Source organism: Oncorhynchus clarkii, chromosome 27, assembly GCF_045791955.1.
Source record: "Oncorhynchus clarkii lewisi isolate Uvic-CL-2024 chromosome 27, UVic_Ocla_1.0, whole genome shotgun sequence".
Lineage (NCBI taxonomy): Eukaryota > Metazoa > Chordata > Actinopteri > Salmoniformes > Salmonidae > Oncorhynchus > Oncorhynchus clarkii.
The window spans coordinates 17,204,344-17,222,178 of record NC_092173.1 but is presented as its reverse complement, the minus strand read 5'-3'; the positions used below and the strand labels follow the sequence as shown (position 1 = coordinate 17,222,178).

Sequence of the window (17,835 nt, the reverse complement as noted above, 5' to 3'; positions counted from 1 at the left end):
TGGTTGTTAGTCCTCTGAAAGACAAGACTTGAGTTGGCATGATGTGCATCATATTAGCCTTGTCACATACAAACAATGTGCATCACTACTGTTCAGATACCTAGGCTCCAAACCTGGTCTATGCAGTGGCCCCTAACGCACCTTCCTCCTCCGAGAGGCCCTGTTGCCCCCTCTATCCTGCACCTTGATGCCTAGAGGGGGAGAACAAGCAACAGATGGATGGTTTTGATTTAATTTCCAAATGAGCACTGATGAATTCACTGACAAAAAAAAAAATGAATACACTGACCAAATTACTCTGATGCGTACAGGCTGTCTAACCTTTCTGTAAAGAGTTCTGACTACCAGGCCCTTCCTTTGCTAGACCAGTGGAGCTACTCTCAGTCTCAGGTTCACCTCCAGGACTTCCTGGGACACACACTCTACCCTCGCATTTAGGGTTGACAATGTCCAAGTGCACTGTTGTGGTGGCGGGGGTGCTGCTCGTGACTTCTTCCAGGCCCTCCCAAGAGGGGGGCAACCGTGCCTCTTTCCCCCTGAATCTCTTCACCTCTGTTCTGCATGTTGTCTTCAATCTCCCCCTGCTGCTGTACTGTTGGCAGAAAACACTAGTAACCTCCTGCCCCTTGGCCTTACTGCTGTTGGTCTCTGGCTTGGGAACATCCTCCTGTCCCCTGGCCGTCCTGCTGGTTCCTGACTTGAAAGAGTCCTCTGGCCCCCTGGTCTTGGCCCTAATACTAGTCCCAGGCTTGGTAGAGGCCTGGTCCTTCCATCCTGTGACAGCCTGCTCTCCCTCAGTCTCTTCAGGACCAGCGACACTAGCAGATCTGACTCTGGCTGTCCTGCCCTGGACCTCTAGGCTCTGGTCTTTGGTCTGTAGCTGGACTGGGAGACTGGAGGTGGGTGCAAAGGGCACCCCTGCCTTGGTCCTGCCTCTGCCCCTCTGACTGCACCTGACATGGGTCTGGGCCTGGTTCTTAGCCTGAGTCTTGGACAGAACAACTCTCCCTTTCCATGGCTGGGTCGGTCTTGCAACAAGGACCTCAGCGCAGTGACCTGCCAATTAAAGCAAATTATGTCAGTATGCCAGCTGCCACCTGCGTGGTGTTGTCTTTTAAATGGCAAAATCTCAAACCAGCTGAAACAAACTTACTTTCCAATTATCAGTAACATGGGACATAAAAAAAAATACTACAATTAGCTTACTGTGTGGATAATGTATTTGTATTTATAATGTATTTGTTCCAACTCGTAAGGATATATAAAGGCTAATCAGATACTAAAGGAAGCCTCAGTAAATACTCCAATAACCTCACAGTGCTGCATAACAGCCTTACAGACCAATAGACAACCACCTATTCGGACTAGAGGTCGACCGATTAATCGGAATGGCCGATTAATTAGGGCCGATTTCAAGTTTTCATAACAATCGGAAATCGATATTTTTGGACACCGATTTAACTAGGCAAGTCAGTTAAGAACACATTCTTATTTTCAATGACGGCCTAGGAACGGTGAGTTAACTGCCTCATCCAGGGGCAGAACGACAGATTTTCACCTTGTCACCTTGACCCAATCTTGCAACCTTACAGTTAACTAGTCCAACGCAATAACGACCGTTGCACTCCACAAGGAGACTGACTGCCTGTTACGCGAATGCAGTAAGCCAAGGTAAGTTGCTAGCTAGCATTATACTTATCTTATAAAAAAACAATCAATCAATCATAATCACTAGTTAACTACATATGGTTGATGATATTACTAGATATTATCTAGCGTGTCCTGCGTTGCGTATAATCTGACTGAGCATACAAGTATCTAAGTATCTGACTGAGCAATGGTAGTCAGAAGCAGGTGCTTAAACATTCATTCAAACAGCACTTCCGTGCGTTTTGCCAGCAGCTCTTCGTTGTGCGTCAAGCATTGCGCTGTTTATGACTTCAAGCCTATCAACTCCCGAGATGAGGCTGGTGTAACCGAAGTGAAATGGCTAGCTAGTTAGCGCGCGTTAATAGCGTTTCAAACGTCACTCGCTCTGAGCCTTGGGGTGGTTGTTTCCCTTGCTCTGCATGGGTAACGCTGCTTCGAGGGTGGCTGTTGTCGTTGTGTTCCTGGTTCGAGCCCAGGGAGGAGCAAGGAGAGGGACAGAAGCTATACTGTTACACTGGCAATACTAAAGTGCCTATAAGAACATCCAATAGTCAAAGGTTAATGAAATACAAATGGTATAGAGGGAAATAGTCCTATAATTCCTATAATAACTACAACCTAAAACTTCTTACCTGGGAATATTGAAGACTCATGTTAAAAGGAACCACCAGCTTTCATATGTTCTCATGTTCTGAGCAAGGAACTTAAACGTTAGCTTTCTTACATGGCACATATTGCACTTTTACTTTCTCCTCCAACACTTTGTTTTTGCATTATTTAAACCAAATCGAAGATGTTTCATTATTTATTTGAGGCTAAATTGATTTTATTGATGTATTATATTAAGTTAAAATATGTGTTCATTTAGTATTGTTGTAATTGTCATTATTACAAATACATTTTTAAAAATCGTCCGATTAATCTGTATCAGCTTTTTTGGCCCTCCCAATAATCGGTATCGGCGTTGAAAAATCATAATCGGTCGACCTCTAATTCGGACATCTGCTTACCCTCTCCCATGGTACCCTTGTTAATACTGATATTAATGAGGTGCCCTGCCACGTTCAGCCATGCAATTACATTAACTAACGAAGCTAAGGCACTGTCATATAGTGAGGCTGATGAGCAGAGGGATGAGCTTTAATTGAATGGTTCGGGCATCCACATTGGACTCCTCCGTCAACCAATCACAGGTTAGGGATTGTTAGGGAGATGTGTGTTCTAACGAGACAACGTCCTGTCAAGCTAATGGGGCTTAATTTGGCAGACTTCACTGTTCCTGCCTCCCTCCATCTACAATTCAGCTTCTTTAACCAATGGTATGATTGATAATTGTCGGGGTAAGCCCAAACCACGATCACAACTAATCCTTCAAACACAGTAAATGGCTTTTACTCTTCACGACATCATTAAACCATTTTCCCCATTAAGGGGAATGGTTAGGGTGTATGTGAGAACATATGCCATTTGCTTAACTGTTCATACGTACAGAACATTAGGCATATACGGGAAGCAATGGACATAAACAGGTCAATAAATATTTATTTACCAAGGTTTAATGAAAGCCATAATATCACATCAAATTCAATAGTATCCCGCTTCTGCAAGCCGGAATGAAGAAATAGAGAAACTGACCACCACTATAGCAAAGACAAACAGGTCCAACTACTAACAAAATACTAACATAAAAACAACTACAGTTTAACAACTGAGACTAAAAATGTTAAAATACAGCATTTATAATTCTTTATCGGCTTTACCTTCTGAAAGATACAACTTATTTTTGGTACTATTGGGTCAATAACATGGTAACTGGCAAAGTGAAGCCAATACAAGGTGCTTTATTGATGGTTCAAACTACACATCTGCACTCTTCTACATCAACTTGACACCACACAAACAAAAACCTGCTAACATGATTTTATTCATCCATTTTCCATATCAGATGGCCACAATCATTATGTATTGATATATATATATATATATATATATATATATATATATATATATATATATATATATATATACACACACACACACACACACACACAGTCACCCTGGAGATGAGATGTTCTCAAGATGAATGATGGTATTTCTGAGGTTTCTTGTGTTGCTGGAAAGGCCTTGTGTGTTTCCCCCAAGTCATTGAACACACATCCCCACACCCCACCTCCCCTCTAGTTTACATCAGATAATTAATTTATGAAAAGATTGAACAGTAACTGTGTAAAAATGCAAGATGTCTATCTGTGTGAAGTCAGGCATGCTGCATTCCCCACTTCTCTCCTCACTCCAAATAACACCTCATTAAAACACGTAACGGGACAATGCTTCCATCGCGTTTACATGAAAATAAACACATTTTCATGCATTTTAATGATGTGTACAAAAATATAAGACTGCACGTTAACATGGCAATTTGTGAGAAGTTCGTTAGCTCCAGACTGTTTAAACAGATAATGTCGGTCAGACGAGGCAACCCAGTTATGCTGTCACGGCAGATAATGAGACATGACGATCTGAGAACCAACTGGCTTTACTGAGCGTTTTAGTGTGTCTAGTTATCTATATTTATAACCATAGTTTATGGGTATAACCTGGGCCCGTGTCCATTAAGAGTTTAGTTGGAGTGCTGATCTAGGATCAGATCTCACCTGTCCATTTCATTTTAATAAGTATTATCTAAAATGAATAACTGATTCTAGATCAGCACTCCTACTGAGACCCTTTGTGAATACAGGCCCTGGTGCCTCATCTAGTTATAACCTGGTGTCTACTTGTCTATGGTTATAACCTTAGGGACAACAATGAAGTAGCTGGTTAATTTACCTGAGGATGGCTCTGGAGCTTTCTGTTTGGACCTGGACAGTCTGTGTGTCCTGCTGCCTGTCTGCCTGCTCTGGCCTATGGTCGCCCCCTGGTTCAGCTCCTGTCCTTCTCCCTGACCTTGGTCCTCCTGTCTCTGGGTCTGTTGGGCCTCGTCACCACTCCCTATCCTACTCCCCTGCTGCCTGTCCTGTTCCCATCCCACACTGACACAGTCTCTACTGGCTGAGGGAGCGAGAGCGCCTCCCCTCTTGGTATCAGTGGTAGTGACTGTCTCTGTGTCCTCCCTGGGACCCTGCTCTGGCCCAAACAGGTCCTCAGACAGAGCCTGGGCTGTTCCGGTAGAGAGAGCAAGGCTGGACGCAAGCACAGTTCCCTCCCCTGTCATCATCCCCTGCACTGTCCTGGGGAGAGGCTTGGTGTCCACCACCTCCTCTTCGTCATCAAACATCTCAGGTGTGAAGAAGATGCTCTGGTCTTCCTCTTCCTCTAGCAGGGTGGGATCGTCAACAACTACAGTGGTCTGTCTGGGCTCACAACTGACAGGGACCTCCACTGGGGAGAGGACTACAACCGGACCCTGGTCCGGGCTGGGAGGGGTAGATGCCGGTCCATCCAGCCCCTCACGGGCCATCCCTCCTGGGAAGGGGATCCAGGGATCCTGACTCACATTCTCCTGGATCTTCTTCTCCTCCACAGAGTCAGGCCGTGGCGGGTCATCCAGATGATCTTGATGCCTGCTTGGGTCCTGGGCCTGGAAGATTGGAGTCTTGAAGTGGGTGGAGCTCACAAGGGTGGAGGTGAAGAGGTGGTGCAGGGACCGTGGGGTGGTGAGGGGAGTGGAGGGGTGTTGCTGTGTCTGCTTCTGGTCACCTGCTCACAGAGAATACACACGTTATGGGAAATCATGGAAAGGAAAGACAACACGTTTGTGTGAAGACTGTTAAAATGCATTTAGAAATTCAGCTGAGGAGCTGATTGGAGCAGTCATCAGGTGTTGACAGTAAAGATGAGAAAATAACTGGGAAAGTATGTTCAAGATGCCAACATTGGCCTCAAGGATCCTATAAGTTGGGCCCACTAGCACTGTTAAATGAACCAGAGCAAGGTATCAATAACGGATTAGGGCCTTGGTCAGGGAGGTGACCAAGAACCCGATGGGCACTCTGACAGATTTCATCTGTGGAGATGGGAGAACCTTCTAGAAGGGCAACCATCTCTGCAGCACTCCACCAATCAGGCCTTTATGGTAGAGTGGCCAGTCGGAAGCCATTCCTCAGTAAAAGGCACAACAGCCCGCTTAGAGTTTGCCAAACGGCACCTAAAAGGACTGTGACCATGAGAAACAAGATTATTTGGTGTGGTGATACCAAGACTGAACTCTTTGGCTTGAATGCCAAAATGTCTGAAGGAAAGGCACCATCTCCACGGTCGTGGCAGCATCATGTTCTGGGGATGTTTTTCAGCGGCAGGGACTGGGAGACTAGTTACGATCAAGGGAAAGATGAAAGGAGCAAAGTACAGAGAGATCCTTTAAAAAATATATATATATTCAAATACATTTTACGAAAGCCATGCGTCCTCCAAAACACAACCAAGCCGCACTGCTTCTTAACACAGCGCGCATCCAACCCGGAAGCCAGCCGCATCAATGTGTCGGAGGAAACACCGTGCCCCTAGCGACCTGGTCAGCTTGCACTGCGCCCGGCCCGCCACAGGAGTCGCTAGTGCGCGATGAGACAAGGATATCCCTACCGGCCAAACCCTCCCTAACCCGGACGACGCTAGGCCAATTGTGCGTCGCCCCACAGACCTCCCGGTCGTGGCCGGCTGAGACAGAGCCTGGGCGCGAACCCAGAGTCTCTGGTGGAACAGGTTCACCTTCCAATAGGACAACGACCCTAAGCACATAGCCAAGACAATGTAGGAATGGCTTCGGGACAAGTCTCTGAATGTCCTTGAGTGGCTCAGCTAGAGCCTGGAATTGAACCCGACCGAAAATCTCTGCGGAGACCTGAAAATAGCTGTGCAGCGACGCTCCCCATCCAATCTGACAAGCTTGTAGCGTCATACCCAAAAAGACTCAAGGCTGTAATCGCTGACAAAGGTGCTTCAACACAGTACTGAGTAAAGGGTCTGAATACTTATGTAAATGTAAATCAGTTTTTATTTTTAATATATTTGTAAAAAATTAATTTTCTTTGTCATTATGGGATATTGTGTGCAGATGGATGAAGGAAAAAACTATTGAACCCATTTTAGACTAATAAAATGTGGAAAAAGTAAAGGGGTCTGAATACTTTCCGAATGCTATGTATCTAATGTAATACATCTCACCTCTGTTTCCACTCTTTCCAGTGCTGGTGGTGGGGAGAGGCCACAGAGCAGGTGGGACAGAGACCGTAGGGGGAACCCAGGACCTGAACCCCTGTAGCTGGGTGTGGGGCTCTGGGACCTGAGACGTGGTAGTGTGGTGCACCGTGGCCCAGAGAAGGCAGTCTGAGCTGGGGCTAGGACTGGGCCGACAGTGGGACAGATCTTCCACAGTCACTGAAGATTGACTGGCTGGAGACAGGACGGTGGTGCTGTTGAAGGTCTGGCTCCCTGCTCCATGGATCTCTCCTGCCCCCTGTTGGCACTGGGAGAAGGCCACCAGCGACTGCATGGCACCTCTGAAGGTGTCGTGGTGCCTGACCAGGTTACGCACCCACTTGGACAGACCTGGGGTAAACAGATACTAATATTGTTAGTGGAAGGGCATTCCACCACCTACACCCATTTAAAAACATACAGTATTATAATATAAAAACTAATTATTTACAGTCATTTCTAATAACACTTGTTCTAAGAATTTTATTTTGCTCAATTTCACCTTGTTAGCTCGGGGGATCCAATCTTGCAATCTTACAGTTAACTAGTCCAACGCAATAACGACCTGCCTCTTGTTGCACTCCACATCGAAAGTCAACATATAAAAAAAAATATATATAAAAAAAGAGTTCTTAACAGGGTGTTTTTTTTTAACCCTTCGCCTGTTACGCAAATGCAGTAAGCCAAGGTAAGTTGCTAGCTAGCATTAAACGTATCTTATAAAAAACAATCAATCAATCAATCATAATAACTAGTTAACTACACATGGATGATGATATTACTAGATATTATCTAGCGTGTCCTGCGTTGCGTATAATCTGACTGAGCATACAAGCATACAAGTATCTGACTGAGCAATGGTAGGCAGAAGCAGGTGCTTAAACATTCATTCAAACAGCACTTTCGTGCGTTTTGCCAGCAGCTCTTCGTTGTGCGTCAAGCATTGTGCTGTTTATGACTTCAAGCCTATCAACTCCCGAGATGAGGCTGGTGTAACTGAAGTGAAATGGCTAGCTAGTTAGCGCGCGCTAAAAGCATTTCAAACGTCACTCGCTCTGAGCCTGTGGTTGTTTCCCTTGCTCTGCATGGGTAACGCTGCTTCGAGGGTGGCTGTTGTTGTGTTTCTGGTTCGAGCCCAGGGAGGAGCGAGGAGAGGGACAGAAGCTATACTGTTACACTGGCAATACTAAAGTGCCTATAAGAACATCCAATAGTCAAAGGTTAATGAAATACAAATGGTATAGAGGGAAATAGTCCTATAATTCCTATAATAACTACAACCTAAAACTTCTTACCTGGGAATATTGAAGACTCATGTTAAAAGGAACCACCAGCTTTCATATGTTCTCATGTTCTGAGCAAGGAACTTAAACGTTAGCTTTCTTACATGGCACATATTGCACTTTTACTTTCTTCTCCAACACTTTTTGCATTATTTAAACCAAATTGAAAATGTTTCATTATTTATTTGAGGCTAAATATATTTTATTGATGTATTATATTAAGTTAAAATAAGTGTTCATTCAGTATTGTTGTAATTGTCATTATTACAAATTAAAAATATATAAAAATCGTCCGATTAATCGGTATCAGCTTTTTTGGTCCTCTAATTATCGGTATCGGCGTTGAAAAATCATAATCGGTCGACCTCTAGTACGTTTTATTGCCATACACTGGATAGGTGCAGTGAAATGTGTTGATTTTACAGGGTCAGCCATAGTAGTACGGCACTGCTGGATAAAATTAGGGTTAAGTGCCTTGCTCCAGGGCACATCGGCATATTTGCACTTTGTCGGCTCGGGTATTCGAACCAGCGACCTTTCGGTTACTGGCCCAATGCTCTAAACGCTAGACTACCTGTCACCCTGCTCAACACAAGCCCTCTATCTTGTGGATTACCATCACCACCATGTGCCCAAGATAAGAAACTACACATTGTGTAAGACAACAGGGACATTAGAGGGCTTGTTTGTGAGTACATGAATCTCGAGTGGCTGCAACATGTGATCATTAATTTCAGTACCTGAGATGTATTTGTTGGGGTTGTTCCCAAACCTGTCGTCTACCAGAATGAGGGCTCCCCAGTCATTCTTGTGTCTGATACACCTGTGGTAGCAAAAACATTGTCAAGTTCAGGTAGTAACCGCCTGGTTTTTAAAATGTATCTATTAAAATGTATTTATAAAAATTCTGATCATGAGCCTGATTTGTGAGCTAGGAGGAAGCCTCCTGTGATAGGCTGAGTCAAGGATGGAGAAACAAACAGGAACATAAACAAAGAAACCCGTACCTGCCCAGGGCCTGGTTGAGGGCTCTGTAGGCCTGGATCTCATACCAGCGGGAGCCTGACAGCAGACCCCTGGCTTTACAGTGCTGGTCATTATACTTCATCTTCAGCTCCACCTGAAAACACAGCTGGAATGTTAGATAGAGACACACCTCACAGGACGGGTCATCAGGACACTGCTATGCTGCCACCACAGACCAATCAAAGCTGAAAACAGAGCAGAAAACAGGAGACAAACTGGTATGCTTAACAAAAACACAGAAAGATTAATAATAGAAAATATTTGTCCCATTTTTAAAAACCTGGTTAGATGAAGTCACTAGTCTGTTACATATGGAAAGGACTGGTCACGATCCAGCACATTTGATAAGATATGACAGCCCTTTCTGTCTTATCTATCACGTGATGGGCAACATGACACGCAGTCGGCAATCCACCCTGATCCATAGTAGCCTACTTCATTTTTAATGGAGCATATTCTGCTTGTGTCAAATTTCAATGAAGCATGGTAACGATTATTTTCTACTCTATCCATTTTTTTGTATAAGAGCATTGCTGTTGTTTTTTGTTTTTTCGGGTTTCTTTCAAGGGGGGGTGTTATGCTATTGTTTGCTGTTATCTGTCTGTAAAACTGAACATGTATGAATAAAATGTATTATATAAACTCAGCAAAACAAGAAACATCCCCTTTTCAGGACCCTGTCTTTCAAAGATAATTCGTAAAAATCCAAATAACTTCACAGATCTTCATTTGCAAAGGGTTTAAACACCGTTCCCCATGCTTGTTCAATGAACCATAAACAATTAATGAACATGCACCTGTGGAACGGTCGTTAAGACACTAACAGTTTACAGACGGTAGGCAATTAAGGTCACAGTTATGAAAACTTAGGACACTAAAGAGGCCTTTCTACTGACTCTGAAAAACACCAAAAGAAAGATGCCCAAGGTCCCTGCTCATCTGCGTGAACGTGCCTTAGGCATGCTGCCAAAAGGACTGCAGATGTGGCCAGGGCAATAAATTGCAACATCCGTACTGTGAGATGCCTAAGACAGCTCTACAGGGAGACAGAACGGACAGCTGATCGTCCACGCAGTGGCAGACCACGTGTAACAACACCTGCACAGGATCGGTACATCCGAACAGCATATCGGTACACACGAGTTACACCAAGAACGCACAATCCCTCCATCACTGCTCAGACTGTCCGTAATAGGCTGAGAGAGGCTGGACTGAGGGCTTGTAGGCCTGTTGTAAGGCAGGTCCTCACCAGACATCACCGGCAACAATGTCACCTATGGGCACAAACCCACCGCCGCTGGACCAGACAGGACTGGCAAAAAGTGCTTTTCTCTCACGAGTCGTGGTTTTGTCTCACCAGGGGTGATGGTTGGATTCGCGTTTATCGTTGAAGGAATGAGCATTACACTGAGGCCTGTATTCTGGAGCGGGATCGATTTGGAGGTGGAGGGTCCATCATGATCTGGGGCGGTGTGTCACATCATTATTGGATTGAGCTTGTTGTCATTGCAGGCAATCTCAACACTGTGCGTTACTGGGAAGACATCCTCCTCCCTCATGTGGTACCCTTCCTGCAGGCTCATCCTGACATGACCCTCCAGCATGACAATGCCACCAGCCATACTGCTCGTTCTGTGCGTGATTTCCTGCAAGAGAGGAATGTCAATGTTTTGCCATGGCCAGTGAAGAGCCCAGATCTCAATCCCATTGAGCACGTCTGGAACCACTTGGGTCAGAGGGTGAGGGCTAGGGCCATTCCCCCCAGAAATGTCCGGGAGCTTGCAGGTGCATTGGTGGAAGAGTGGGGTAACATCTCACAGCAAGAACTGGCAAATCTGGTGGAGATGCACTGCAGTACTTAATGCAGCTGGTGGCCACACCAGATACTGTCTTACTTTAGATTTTGACCCCACCTTTGTTCAGGGACACATTATTCAATTTGTCTGTGGGACCTGTTCAGTTTGTCTCAGTTGTTGAATCTTGTTATGTTCATACAAATATTTACACATGTTAACTTTGCTGAAAATAGAGGACGTGAGACAACGTTTCTTTTTTGCTGAGTTTATATAGTCCATTAAAAAAATGTTCAGACCCCTTTACTTATTCCACATTTAGTTACATTACAGCCTTGTTCTAAAATGGATTAAATCAAATAAAAAATCCTCTTCAATCTACACACAATACGCTATAACAACAAAGTGAAAACAGGTTTTTAGACAGTTTTGCAAATTGTGCATATCAGAGCAAAAATGAAGCAATGAGGTCAAAGGAATTGTCCGTAGAGCTCAGTGACAGGATTGTGCCGAGGCACAGACCTGGGGAAGGGAATCAAAACATTTCTGCAGCATTGAGGGTCCCTAAGAACACATAAATGGAAGAAATTTGGAACCACCAAGACTCTTCCTGGAGCTGGCCACCCTGCAAAACTGAGAAATCAGGGGAGATGGGCCATGGTCAGGAAGGTGACCAAGAACCCGATGGTCACTTTGACAGAGCTTCAGAGTTCCTCTGTGGAGATGGGAGAACATTCCAGAAGGACAACCATCTCTGCAGCACTCCACCAATTAGGCCTTTATGGTAGAGTGGCCAGACGGAAGCCACTCCCCAGGAAAAGGCACATGACAGCCAGCTTGAGTTTTGCCAAAAGGCACCTAAAGGACTCTCAGACCATGAGAAACAAGTTTCCCTGATGAAACAAAGACTGCACTCTTTGGCTTGAATTTCAAACACCACGCCTGGTGGAAACCTGGCACTATCTCTTCGCTGAAGCATGTTGGTGGCAGCATCATGCTATGGGGATGTTTTTCAGCGGCAAGGACTGGGAGACAAGTCAGGATTGAGGGAAAGATGAACGGAGCAAAGTACAGAGATCCTTGATGAAAACCTGTTCCAAAACGCTTATGACCTTAGACTGGGGGCGAAGGTTCACCTTCCAACAGGACAATGACCCTAAGCACACAGCCAAGACAACACAGGAGAGGCTTCGGGACAAGTCTCTGAATGTACTTGAGAGGCCCAGCCAGAGCCCAGAATTGAACCTGATCGAACATCTCTGGAGAGGCCTGAAAATAGCTGTGCAGTGACGCTCCCCATCCAACCTGACAGAGCTTGAGGAGAGAAGAATGGGACAAACTCCCCAAATTCAGGTGGGCCAAGCTTGTAACGTCATGCCCAAGAAGACTAGAAACTATAATCGCTGCCAAAGTGCTTCAACAAAGTACTGAGTAAAGGGTCTGAATACTTATTTAAATGTGATGTGTGAGTTTTTATAATTTTTTTATACATTTGCTAACCTTTCTAAAAACCTTTGCTTTGTCATTATGGGTTATGTAGCTTGATGAGGATAACAAATAATTTAATCAGGTTTAGAATAAGGCTAAAAGATAACAAAATGTGGAAAAAGTTGAGGGGTCTGAATACTTTCTGAATGCACTGTATATACAGTCCACTTAGGAAGCAACACTGATTGACAATACATTTCACATGCTGTTGTGCAAATGGAATAGACAACAGGTGGAAATTCTAGGCAATTAGCAAGACACCCCCAATAAAGGAGTGGTTCTGCAGGTGGTGACCACAGACCACTTCTCAGTTCCTATGCTTCCTGGCTGATGTTTTGGTCACTTTTGAATGCTGGCGGTGCTTTCACTCTAGTGGTAGCATGAGACGGAGTCTACAACCCACACAAGTGGCTCAGGTAGTGCAGCTCATCCAGGATGGCACATCAATGCGAGCTGTGGCAAGAAGGTTTGCTGTGTCTGTCAGCGTAGTGTCCAGAGCATGGAGGCGCTACCAGGAGACAGGCCAGTACATCAGGAGACGTGGAAGAGGCCGTAGGAGGGCAACAACCCAGCAGGACCACTACCTACGCCTTTGTGCAAGGAGGAGCAGGAGGAGCACTGCCAGAGCCCTGCAAAATGACCTCCAGCAGGCCACAAATGTGCATGTGTCTGCTCAAACGGTCAGAAACAGACTCCATGAGGGTGGTATGAGGGCCCGACGTCCACAGGTGGGTGTTGTGCTTACAGTCCAACACCGTGCAGGACGTTTGGCATTTCCCAGAGAACACCAAGATTGGCAAATTCACCACTGGCGCCCTGTGCTCTTCACAGATGAAAGCAGGTTCACACTGAGCACGTGACAGACGTGACAGAGTCTGGAGACGCCGTGGAGAACGTTCTGCTGCCTGCAACATCCTCCAGCATAACCGGTTTGGCGGTGGGTCAGTCATGGTGTGGGGTGGCATTTCTTTGGGGGGCCGCACAGCCCTCCATGTGCTCGCCAAAGGTAGCCTGACTGCCATTAGGTGCAGAGATGAGATCCTCAGACCCCTTGTGAGACCATATGCTGGTGCGGTTGGCCCTGGGTTCCTCCTAATGCAAGACAATGCTAGACCTCATGTGGCTGGAGTGTGTCAGCAGTTCCTGCAAGAGGAAGGCATTGATGCTATGGACTGGCCCGCCCGTTCCCCAGACCTGAATCCAATTGAGCACATCTGGGACATCATGTCTCGCTCCATCCACCAACTTGCATCACAGACTGTCCAGGAGTTGGTGGATGCTTTAGTCCAGGCCTGGGAGGAGATCCCTCAAGAGACCATCCGCCACCTCATCAGGAGTATGCCCAGGCGTTGTAGGGAGGTCATACAGGCACGTGGAGGCCACACACACTACTGAGCCTCATTTTGACTTGTTTTAAGGACATTACATCAAAGTTGGATCAGCCTGTAGTGTGGTTTTCCACTTTAATTTTGAGTGTGACTCCAAATCCAGACCTCCATGGGTTGATAAATTTGATTTCCATTGATAATTTTTGTGTGATTTTGTTGTCAGCACATTCAACTATGTAAAGAAAAAAGTATTTAATAAGAATATTTCATTCATTCATATCTAGGATGTGTTATTTTAGTGTTCCCTTTATTTTTTTGAGCAGTGTGTATATATATATATATATATATATATATATATATATATATATATATATATATATATATATATATATATATATATATACCCACACACACACATATATACATACATACACATACATATATAAGAGAAAAGTTGCAATCAAATGTCTTGGTTGGGGATCAATAAATTCATGTTGAACTGAAGCAGCCTTCGATTTTCCAAAATCATGACATTTGAATATATCTTGTGTAGCCCGGAGCATTATCTTTGACATGAAGTGAGAAGGACAAATCAATCGCTACCCGTCAGACACCCCAAAACCACCAAATGTGCCCCAGTGGCTGGAAGGCTAACCATAGCTGTGGGCTATCACCTGTGCTCTGACCTGCCATCCAGCACCTTTCAGGCATCAGGCAGGGCTCATCCACTGAGCACTAATGTGATTAATGTGGGCTGTGGAGTGGGAAGGTGAGGGGCAGACAGGGAGCTCAGGGGGAGACGCCAACCCTGTTAAAAAATACATAGGGCCTGAAGAGGTTTATTATTGCCTGCCTACAATGCCCCCTCAGACAGATCTGTTGTGAAAGGGGGAATAAAGGGAGGATACAGCAAAGGTGAAGAAGAGACGAGAGGTAGGAGGGGGTCTAGTCAATACAAGTGATGAAGAAGGTGGTGTGGTAGACAGATATGTTGTGAAAGATGGGGGGATCAAGCAAACAGGCAAGGAGGTGGTGAGACAGTTGGTAGTTGGGGCAGAAAAGGTGGTCCAGTCTACACAAGACAAGCAATGCCACAAAAAGGCCACAAAGGCATCTATCTCCATCAATTTGCATCCATCCATCAGTCCTGGACTTACAGCGCTAACCTTTCGGGATTGACAAGTGAAAAGTTCATATGGCGTCTGACGGGCGGGACATATGGGACATGCCGGTGAACAGGGCTCTAACAGGGACTGACAGGTAGGTGCCGTGTGTTCACAGCCCAGAGCACCATGACCCCTAACGACACAGGCGTGTACACACTGCTCCCCTCTCTCTGCTTTCTGTCCTGGGAGAGATGATGTGTCATAACTGGACGTCCACATGGCCTACAGAAAAGGCACTTTTTTAATGTTGATCTAACCATCATGATTCTGTTTTATAAATCATTCATTGAGAGCATTCTGTCCCACTGTTTGACCTGCTGGTTTGGGAATATCAAGTTTGCACAGAAAAATGGGTTGAGAAAGATAGTCAGGACTTGTGGAAAAATAATGGGGCAACAACAGCATCAACTGTCATCTCTCTACCTGGGCAGAACCCTCCAGAGGGCCAATCAAATAGCGGTTGAATCTTCCCATCCACTCCACCCTGAATTCCAGCTCCATCCCCCTGAACGCAGGTACAGACTAGAGATCGACCGACTATGATTTTTCAACGCCGATACCGATTATTGGAGGACCAAGAAAGCCAATACCGATTAATCGGACGATTTGTTATTTATTTATTTGTAATAATGACAATTACAACAATACTGAATTAACAATTATTTCAACTTAATATAATATATCAATAAAATCTATTTAGCCTCAAATAAATAATGAAAAATGTTCAATTTGGTTTAAATAATGCAGTGTTGGAGAAGAAAGTGAAAGTGCAATATGTGCCATGTAAGAAAGCTAACGTTTAAGTCCCTTGCTCAGAACATGAGAACATATGAAAGCTGGTGGTTCCTTTTAACATGAGTCTTCAATATTCCCAGGTAAGAAGTTTTAGGTTGTAGTTATTATAGGAATTATAGGACTATTTCCCTCTATACCGTTTGTATTTCATTAACCTTTGTTCTTATAGGCACTTTTGTATTGCCAGTATAGCTTCCGTCACTCTCCTCGCTCCTGCCTGGGCTCGAACCAGGAACACAACGACAACAGCCAACCTCGAAGCAGCGTTACCCATCACTCCACAAACGTGGGAGTCCAAGGCTCAGAGCGAGTGACGTTTGAAACGCTATTAACGCGCGCTAACTAGCTAGCCATTTCACTTCGGTTACACCAGCCTCATCTCGGGAGTTGATAGGCTTGAAGTAATAAACAGCGCAATGCTTGACGCACAAAAGAGCTGCTGGCAAAACGCACGGAAGTGCTGTTTGAATGAATGTTTATGCGCCTGCTTCTGCCTTCTCCGCTCAGTCAGATACTTGTATGTTTGTCAGATTATATGCAACGCAGGACACGCTAGATAATATCATCAGCCATGTGTAGTTAACTAGTGATTATGATTGATTGATTGTTTTTTTAGAAGATACATTTAAATGCTAGCTAGCAACTTAGCTTGGCTTACTGCATTCGCGTAACAGGCAGTCAGTCTCCTTGTGGAGTGCAACGAGCGAGGCAGGTCGTTATTGCGTTGAACTAGTTAACTGTAAGGTTGCAAGATTGGATCCCCCGAGCTGACAAGGTGAAAATCTGTCGTTCTGCCCCTGAACAAGGCAGTTAACCCACTGTTCCTAGGCCGTCATTGAAAATAAGAATGTGTTCTTAACTGACTTGCCTAGTTAAATAAAGATTAAATAAAGGTGTAAAAAAAAATAGGCAAAATCGGTGTCCAAAAATACCGATTTCCGATTGTTATGAAAATATTACAAATCGGCCCATCGCGATTAATCGGTCGATCTCTAGTACAGACTAGAAAAAATAGGGCCACGGTCTCTTTTATTCAGAATGCAATTCTGTAATATAACAAATGTTGGAGTAATTGCACTTGCACTATGAAATTGCACTTATCCTGCCAATTTGTAAAAAACAATTTTTAGATGTTATATGTTTTATGACTGCTGCAAGATGAATTGCCTCTGAGGACATTCGAGTTGTGAATCTGAATGAGTCCGTCCATACTCAGTACACATATTTGATCTGAACCAAATAAAAAGGAGCAGGAACTAAATCACCTTTTATTTATTTATTAAGAAACACTTCACCATGTCAAAATGGACCTGCAGTAGCCATGCTATTTTCTTGCTGGCCAGATGTATACTACCTCATGTTATTTGGGCTCACGAGGCGCAGGCTAGCGGCTGTATGGTGAGATGAGATGTCTCCTCCTGTCAACCAGAGGGGTTGACGCATCTACTTCTGAGACCACGAAAACTAACGGAAATGGCCAGTAGCCCCGAGCCGCCAATGTCATCGAAATCCAATGGGAGTCCATTTCAGCATCCCCCCCTTCATATCCCTGCACCATGTCAACACCAGATTTGACATGACAGGATGCATATGTGAAAAAGCCAATTCTAGCTTCTAGCGAATCTCCTCCTGAAAGTGAAAGAAACCTCCAGCTAGAAGGGATTAGTTAAAATGTCAGGAGATCGCTAGTCGCTCGCTCGCTTTGGCCCGGTCCTCCCACCGCTACCTGTTCATGCTTAAAAACATACATTTGACCAGCAAGCATGGTTTGCAGCTGAGCGGACCCGTTCGTGTGTGTGTGCCCCTGGCAGTCCTAACCATCTTGTGCCTGTCAGTGAGATTATGGAGCGCTCCATCTACCTAATGTGGCAGAGCTGACAGCTGGGTGCCTCGTCCTCAGTGTGTCCCTGTGTGACGTGAACACACACACAAGCACCTAACCAGGACGCACTCACACACACACCAAAATTCCAAAGTGTCTCCTACTCAACAACATAGGATCAAACTGTCTGGTCCTCCTCCTCCATAAAGTATCAAAGCAGAGACACCAGGTCTCTATAAAACAGTATTCAGTGTCTTTAAATGTCTGCTGTGCTCCTCATTAAGCAAA

The 17,835-nt window shown here is 44.9% G+C and overlaps 1 protein-coding gene across 1 annotated transcript in view; it reads right to left on the bottom strand.

The window, feature by feature from the left end:
• Positions 1 to 3,701: 3,701 nt before the first annotated feature.
• The window catches only part of LOC139385817 (Fanconi anemia group J protein homolog), a 39,586-nt gene continuing 25,452 nt past the window's right edge, over positions 3,702 to 17,835 (bottom strand). Inside the window, exons 16-19 of the mRNA XM_071131064.1 lie at positions 9,137 to 9,249; positions 8,870 to 8,952; positions 6,814 to 7,197; positions 3,702 to 5,349 (exon numbers count right to left, since the gene is read on the bottom strand). Coding sequence (XP_070987165.1) covers positions 4,424 to 5,349; positions 6,814 to 7,197; positions 8,870 to 8,952; positions 9,137 to 9,249 — 1,506 coding nt within the window. The 3' untranslated portion in view covers positions 3,702 to 4,423. The remainder of the gene's footprint in view (positions 5,350 to 6,813; positions 7,198 to 8,869; positions 8,953 to 9,136; positions 9,250 to 17,835) is intronic.